This window comes from Dermochelys coriacea, chromosome 3, assembly GCF_009764565.3.
Source record: "Dermochelys coriacea isolate rDerCor1 chromosome 3, rDerCor1.pri.v4, whole genome shotgun sequence".
NCBI lineage: Eukaryota > Metazoa > Chordata > Testudines > Dermochelyidae > Dermochelys > Dermochelys coriacea.
This window is the reverse complement of record NC_050070.1, coordinates 20,657,483-20,666,144: the sequence shown is the minus strand read 5'-3', so window position 1 is coordinate 20,666,144 and position 8,662 is coordinate 20,657,483. Positions and strand designations below refer to the sequence as shown.

The window sequence follows — 8,662 nt, the reverse complement described above, 5'->3', positions numbered from 1 at the left end:
CTTTCATTTAAAAAAAATAAGTTTCTAGCCTACCTGGTTGTGAAGAAAAGCTTGAAAATACATCCTGGGTCTATCTGATGCAGGGACACGCCCAAAACAATAGCTCAGGGAAGTGGGAATTCTCTATGCATCTCAATAGGATGTTAACTTCAAAACCCAATTCCCTGGGGCTCTGTCAACACCACTCCAACAGAAAACACTGAATGTGGCAGATAAAGAACATAGCAGGCCTAGTTTACCCACCCCATCAGATGGTCCCTAGCAGCCGGGGTAAATACTGAGGTACTCCCTACTGCCACCCCTGCTTCCTGGGGCTGGAGGAAGTGGGTATGCCTGCCTCTCCTGGTCAGAGCAGGACATGGGGATGGAGCTATGTGGGGCCCTGTGTTGTGGCATGCCTAGAATGCCAAACTGCCTTAATCCAGCCCTGTTTATACATGTGAGTAGTCCCAGTGAAAGGAATATTACTGCCTTGATGGAATGCTTCTGCAGGAATTGGCACCAGGTTAATATATAGCTTGACATGTTAATACATTGATTACAAACCCTGATGAACAGGGGGAATAGTGGGCCATGGGAGCCAATAATATTATGTAATTTCTTTGTTCGGCAATGCATGCAGCATGGAGGTTCTGAGAGTTGATTTTTCATGAGCATGGGTGCCACAAGTGCTCCTTTTCTTTTTACATGAGTGAGGTTTCTTTAAGGGAAGGTGAGTATTTGTGTGCTTCACAGAAGTGTTTCTAGCAGTATAATGCAATGTGGAAGTTGCTAGGTGCTGGCATGGCACTGGTAAGAAATGTTCAGATCTACGGTAGTTACATCCACGTTGCTGAGAGTGGAATCAGGGCCTAAATTGTCATAGGTTCAGCCAGAATGTCAGGGTATGTATTATGCAGTGATATGGTGTAACTACTTTTTCAATATATGACGATAAATTGAGAAATGGGGGGGGGGATTGAATTCTCATAATTCCAGTGTTCTTCACTCATTCACCACAGACACATCATGTGCCTTTAATTACAGGATCACATAGAGCACAGAATCATTCAGTGTAGAGCCCTACAACCCAACCTGAACCCAATGGGACCTGACTGCAAGTGTCTGGTCCAGGGCAGGTTGGGTGGAAAAACAACCAGACCCTTTCGGGCTTGGGTTGGGTCAGCTTGCCTCCTCCTGCTCATGGGGTTGGAAAAGGCTGCATGGCCTGCTCTTGCTGGCCACAGCCACCTTGCTGCGCTAGGTATGCTATGGCTGTGGAATGAGTGTGTTGAGGAGCAGCAGTGCCTCTCACTCTGCAGCACACACAGCACCACCAGAAGGGGAAAACAGCAGGAGCTGGGCATGCAGCTGCTGGTGTGCACAAACCTCACAGATAGTGGGAGGATTGCCTCCCACAGGTAAGAGGCAGAAGCACCTGTGGCGCTGACTCAGATTTACAGGAAGGATTGAGGTAAGGTCAGAAAACAACTTGACCTTCTGAAGCTTGGGCAGAGTCAGGTCTAAAAATTAGGCCCAAGCAGACTCTAATTCTGTGCACAAGAGGCAGAGAGTTGCAAGAAGAGTAAGGATATTTTCTTGTATTTAAGGCCCTGGAGAAGAACCCAAGAGAGTTGGTTCTATTCCTGGAATTCCTATGTGATATTGGGCAAGACTGTACTGTGACAGCTATGGCAATTTCCTGCAATATCTTTGCAAGACCTTATGGTATTAAGTTTATGTGTTATTGTGCACTGGGATTGCATGTAACTTCTCTATGGCAGAGAGGTGACAAATATTGCAACACCATGCAGGGGTCCATTGTTTGGAATTAATGGTTTATTTATGATGGTGTTCTACTCCATGGGAGGTGATGGCTGAGAAGCCTGAAGGCTAGAGTGGGTGCCATTGGAGTACTAGGGAATACAGGTACAGTTGCCCTGAATCGTGATATGTTTATGTCACATATGTTTAGGATATAATATGCCTGTATAAGGGGGCCAAATTAACATCGCATAGGCAATCTTCATTCTTGCATTTCTCGACTTGTGAATGCATGACTTTTCAATCTGAATGTTCTTTCCCTAGATGTTTGTATGCAGTATAATAATATAACTTCTCTCACACAGTGAGATCCCAAAGTGCTTCTCGTATTATACATGCACATCAGGCCAAATCCTAGCTCCATTGAACCCAATAGAAGTTTTGCTATTGATTTTAAGTGTCAGGATTTGGCTCTGTATCACTGAAATGCAACCAACTCTGGGTCTCAGTAGGAGTGCCATACCCAGAACAAACATAGAATTCCCCTTAATACATTGTATTTTTCTACCTGACTGATATAGTTTCAGGCAACAGGGTAATATGGAGTTTGGTCTCTTTTACTGAGAAATTACATGTCTCATCTTAAACCTTTTGTCTGTAGTCTAATAAAAGATATTACCTCACCCACCTTCTCTCTCAACTTAAACCTTGTAAGATGTCGATTAATCATAGTGATGGATGCCAAACAAATTGCTGTATGCCAGAGACAGATAATATACTTTATGGGCTATTGGTCTATATACTCACATTCCTATATTCCTTATTTAAAGCTAGTTCTAGGTGACACTGCCCAACCTAAAAGTTCTGGAATATTTTTGCTGTCCTGCTTCTTGCAGTGATTTTTCATTTAGGAACACACCCGTTTCCTGTCAATGTTATTTCTATGATGACTTGGTTGAGAGCAGGGCATATTGTTCTCTGAATTTCTTTGTAAAATATTTTATTTAATTAAACTTTTACAACCAACTCTGCTCTATGTCTAATACTTGTTGTAAATTATAAAGAAAAGCCCCTTCGGCATTTATGAGAATTCAGATAATAAAAAACTATAGGCAAAGAGAAACAACGTCATTGAGTCTCAGATAGCTGTTCATTCCTGATATGTATCTTCCACATAGTGCTATTTAATGAAATATCTAATTTCTCAGTGTACAAGCTAGGCTCAAAAAAAGGACAGGATGGGAGTATTTCAAGGGATTATATTACTAAAGTTTCATAAATGGAGCAAATTGTACCATAATTTGAATAATTGTGGTTTAGTTCAAAATTCTGTAAAATATTACACAGGAAATAAAAGTAAAGTTTGATACAATCTAAAAAAAATAGTCAGAGAATTTAAAATTATCCTCAGTTGGTAACATGTTATTGTATGGAAAATTAGTTCATTCTTCCTATTGTGTACACACACACACAGTGTTTGAAATTATTTTTTTGGTGTGGAAATCTGATGCTATTTATAGTGAGAGCTCTTCTCTGAAAGCAGCATATTGCTACCAGACACTCCCTGAAACAACCATAGAATGACTGCAAAATGGCTACCACAGAGATTTCATAATTGAGGATTTTAATCCATTGGCTGCAATGCTGTTATGAGACTTGGAAATCACCCTCTAACCTTTCAGCACTGTTGGGTGTGTAAACTATTGTGTTTGCTCTTAGGAAACTTTTGTCTTGCCAAATACTCCAGTATTTATGTTAGTTGACAAGTATATTATTCAGTTTACCCATCCCTGACATACTAGGCCTTATGTAGAATTGTTATCCCTCCCAAGAGCTATAGATGAGAGGCAGAAATAAATAGGCATGGGGAAGAAAGAGGAAAGAAAACTAAAAGAAAAAAGATACAAATCCCCCCCAGGATGTTGATGGTGTTTTTCTATTGCCCTTTGTCTTGTAGATCTTTGCTATGAGGGCGGCAAGATTTGGAGTGTTTGGAAAATCTGGTTAGGTTCATACATTTTGGGGATCGGTGTGATGGGTTAGATAATCTCTGGTAAAATAAAGATCCAGTGACTCACAGGCTTGATATTCCTTATAAACGAATGTGGAAGGGCTTCTTGCAGCCAGGGTCATGAGACTGAATCAAAAGTCTGCTAGCACTCAGGCGCTCAGTAGATGTCGTGAAAAGGGCTTTTTACAGCAATGTTCCTCCCAACTCTCAGGAAGCAAGGGAGGCGGGAAGGTAGCCGGATCCTAAGTTAGTCCCATTGAAAGCAAGAACTCCTTTTACCATTCACAACCCAGCTCTTTTGCTGACCATTACTGCATTACTTGTCATGACTGAGATCCCTGGGAACACTGGATGGTTCAACTGTTGTAGTTTTACTTTCCAAGAGGAAGTCTTCCCTCCTCACGACTGGATGGATGTATGCACTCGACTGGATGTGGCTGACTCTTTGTTTCTCTGGGTTAGTCTTGCCCATCTGATTCCCATTATTAATGGTATAATTATTAATGGTATGTGATAATGGCATAGCTCACAATTACAGCATGGAATGAACCCTGCCTCCAAAAGCATCCTGATCATGGTGGTGTAGAGGCACATGAGAAATGTGTGCTACACAAAGCCTCATATAAAAGCACCCCTTTCCCATGAATAAACATAGGAAAAAAATGTGGGGTGAACCAACTACACCAAAATAAACATACTCACAAAATTCCTAGAGACATTTTAAAAGAGTTTATTTTGAATGAGGCAACAAGGAGTAAAAAGCCCATTATTTCAGCTTTTTCTGGGCCTTTTTGCAAGGAGTATCTACAGAGCATTCTAATAGTTGTATATAAACCTGAAAAAAATATGTCCACATGTTCTCTCAGAGATGGAAATATTTTTGAGTGATGACTCCAGCATTTGAGTTCAAATTTCATATTTTGGTGTTTCTTTCATATGACACTTGACCCCAAGGCCATGGGAGACAATAGTAAAACTCCCTTTGACTCCTATTGTGATCAATGTTGGCAGTAAAACGTGTGAATAATAAAATAGTCACACAATGTGATGTGAAAAACCTAAAATTTTTCAGTGCAAAAAAATCAGAAAAATCCCTAAATTTCTGGGTCACCACATTAGCCCAGAACAATAATTTATTTTTTCCTGAAATTCATGGTCTATTTTTTTAAATAATACTGTTAGATATACGTATTATTTATTATTTGTTTTTAACAAAGCATTATATATTTATTTATTAATTTATTATAATTTAGTTGAGGAAACTATCTGTTGTTTTTTTGTTTTTTTTTTTACAATGGGAGCAATTTTTCCTTCTTGATTTTAATCCCAGAATTTATTTACTTTCTTCTTTGGTTTGTTTGCAGTGCACATATTCATCTCCTTTTCTTTTTTCTTCCAGAGATAACTATGAGGGTAATTTTGTGGTTAATTTCTATACTTTGAAATAATTGCATTTGAATTTCCAAGTTGTTGTTTAATAGGCTCACAAATCTGACCTTTATGTGAAACCCTAGCTTTCGAGACTATTTACAAAATTTACTGTATAGTATTGACTTGGTCCAACACACGATGAAGTCAATGTAAAGGCTTCCATTGTTCCTAATGGATCATGCTCATGGCCCAAGTAAAACTAGTTATAATGAATAACACCAAAATGTAATAAAGAATTCATTTATTGGCTTTTGAAGCACATTAAAATAACCTGCTGTAGATTATTCAGTTTCATTTACAAGTACAAACTCAGACAGTATCTTCCCGAAGTTCCAGTATGTTGATTGCTGTCATCTTTTAAATACAGTGTGATACAAACTTGTGATTTTTGCTCTTCTACATGTCCATTCAGGCTTTTATGTGCTGCTGTATATTTTCCATAATCTGCTGAGTATTCAGTTGCTCATCAGCAAGCTGCTGGTCAATAAATGTTTGCAATTCTATCCATGTCTTGGAGTCTTGGTCCATGCCTTTCTGAATCAACATGCGTGTTATTTCCAATTTTTTTCTGAGTGCCTCCTCAGATTTTTGGAGCATTTGATAAACTGATTGCCAGTCAAATGGTTTAGGCACATCTATTCTAAGCTCTCCTTGACGAACAGCTATGTATGGCCTTATGCTATCAATTGTCATTTTCTCAAGATGATGGAGAAGTTCTGTGATGTACTGGAGGAATGTAGAGTACTTTTCTATAGTCAGATCAATTAATTTTTGTGTCTCACTAATTAGCCTTTCATAGGCTTCGCTGAGTTGGTCATAGGCATCTTGTATTTTCACTTTGACCAGTTTGTTATATTCAGCAGAACTCCTTTTGGCAGTTTCAGACCAATATCGGATCTTTTCCTGAGCAGCAGAAGAGAGCTCAATGGCTTTCTGTTTTCCTTTTCCATCAGCATCAGTAACCAGATCATAATACCTCTGGCCATGGTTTTCCACAAATTCTCGTACTTGATCAGTCAGACGTGAAACCAAGTCAGCAGTATCTCCAATGTATTTGGCATGCCAGTCCACTAGAGCATCCATTAGATTCTTTAACCAATCTAGCACCTTGTCTTCCACTTCATAGTATTTGACTGACCACCCAACTAAACTTGGATCAAAATATTCCTCCCGCAGTACTTTTACATATAGAAGAATCTGATGTAGCTTCTCTGAAATCTCTTGAAATGTCTTCTGGCTAAAGTCTTTTAACTGAGAAAGGTGTGTTTTAATATTCTCTGTTAAGGATCTCAATTTTTCTGCATAGTCTGAGCTGATGGTATCACTGTACATCTGTTGTGCTTGAACTTTAATCTCTTCAAAGTTTTTCAATTGTAAGTTTCTAATAATTTCTTCCAAGTTTTGGAAAACTTGCTGCACTAATTGTTTCAGTTGCCTAAGCTTTTCTGCAAAGTCAGCCTCCTGAAGAGTAGCAAATATTTGTCTGGCTTTGTTCTGCAAATGTATTAGCATTTCTTTAATTTGATCAAGCACTTCACTGCCTTTGAGAATTCTGTCAGAAGCAGGAACTTTAACTTCCATCTCATTGACAAATACAATCAAAACGTCGAAATACTCCTGCATTTTTGAAATGCATAGATCAGTAGCTTTTGCTGCCTCCTCTGTAGCCATTACATAGAGTTCTTTACCAGTGTACTTCTCAGCCAGTCCAGGGACCCGGAATTTTGTGATCTTCAGGAATTCGATGGTTGAGTCAATCAAGTGCTTTATCCTCTTGTGGTATTCCCTTATTACCTCCATTGTAGCATCAAAAATCTTTGCTCTTATTTGCTGGTAGTCAATCTGGTCTGCTTGATCTGCTGCTTCTTGATATAACTGTTTAGCTTTGACTGTCATCTCTTGGTATTTCCCAGTGGCCTGGTAGGCAGCTCTTCTGAAGTGAAGATCCATTTCATCTATTTTTCTTGTGGCTAATTGGTATGCTCTTTCAGCCTTGTTTTGCATGATATTCTTCAGCTTTAGGGTGGCAGCACTGATTTCCATCCCTGTATGCTCGTGGTGGTACTTGTTAATACTGTTATAGAGAGCCTCCATCATTGTAGGTACCTTTTCTTTTAGACTGCTCAGCATGTCTGTAGCAGCAGCATCGTTCCAGTTAGTTTTGATCTGAATCAGGTCAGGTTTCTTGAATGATATCTCACTTTTTAATATGTCAATTTCATTCTGAGAGGCAGACTGAAAATCCAAAATGGTATAAGTGAAAAAACAGATTCCAATTCAAACAAATAAAATATTATTACATGCTACTTCTGCTCTAAAAACATGATCCTAAATTATAGAGAGATTTTAGATAGGCATTTTCTTATCTTGCATTCAATTCATTTTAATATAAACTCAGTTTTGTCTATCATGTGTGTGCATGTCTTTAAATGCTGTATTGTATTAAATTCTGTCCTTACACCTAAAAACAGTGGAATAAGAAAGTAAATCAGGGCAGATTTTGGTCTCATTATTTTTATAACACCTTTCTGATTCCTTTGTATACCTGTTAATTGTATCAAAGCAAGATACAAGAATTACTTGGAAAGGTGTCAGTTCTGCTCATTCACTAAACACGTCATACTAGTGTTAAGATTCTATTTAATTATTTTACATGATGAATTGAAAGAGATCCACTATCTTACTCCAAAAGCATTACAAGTTTGTGATCCTCCAGTGCTTTAAATCAACAAGACTACTAGCATAAATGTTACTCAGTATGATTAAGGGTTGCTAAATCAGACCCTAAGAAAGTAAATACATTTCCCTGATTTCATGTTTACACAAGTTAAATTGTGAGTTTTATGTGATACATAAATTAATGTATCACAATCTTGGAATATTAAGTCTGTAATTTTGAAGTTATTGTGGTAGAATCTCAGGATTGGCATTTTTTGTTGCCAAACCCAATAAGTGGCTTTTAGCTCTGTGCCTCACAATATATCTGAGATGTGTTAATGATTCCACACAAGATCCTTGACAGGGAGCTAGAATTTAGGCTCAGTAGCTCATTACCATCACTTCTAGGTTGCTGGTTCTAGTTTGGGCATTTCTACAGTAATTACAAGTATAGTAGAACCTCAATTTTACGAACACCGATCTTACATATGACCAGTTATGCAATCCATTTTCTCCAACAGAAGAAAAATCACATAACAAGAGATAACGAGGAGTCCGGTGGCACCTTAAAGACTAACAGATTTAGTTGGGCATAAGCTTTCAAAAGTTGATGCCCAAATAAATCTGTTAGTCTTTTAGATGCCTCCGGACTCCTCATAGTTTTTGTGGATACAGACTATCACGGCTGCCCCTCTGATACATAACAAGAGATGTCAATGAAGAACAAATCAACATCCCTTCACATTCCCACACCTTCAATGCATTGGAAATTGCTTTGCAGTGATTTGAAGGACAGAGAGGAAGTAGCGCAGTGCATTA

The 8,662-nt window shown here is 38.5% G+C and overlaps 1 protein-coding gene across 1 annotated transcript in view; it reads right to left on the bottom strand.

Annotated features, from left to right (window-relative positions):
- Positions 1–4,468: 4,468 nt before the first annotated feature.
- APOB (apolipoprotein B) overlaps positions 4,469–8,662 on the bottom strand; it is a 48,218-nt gene continuing 44,024 nt past the window's right edge. Inside the window, exon 29 of the mRNA XM_038396158.2 lies at positions 4,469–7,420. Within this exon, the coding sequence (XP_038252086.1) occupies positions 5,594–7,420 (1,827 nt within the window). The 3' untranslated portion in view covers positions 4,469–5,593. The remainder of the gene's footprint in view (positions 7,421–8,662) is intronic.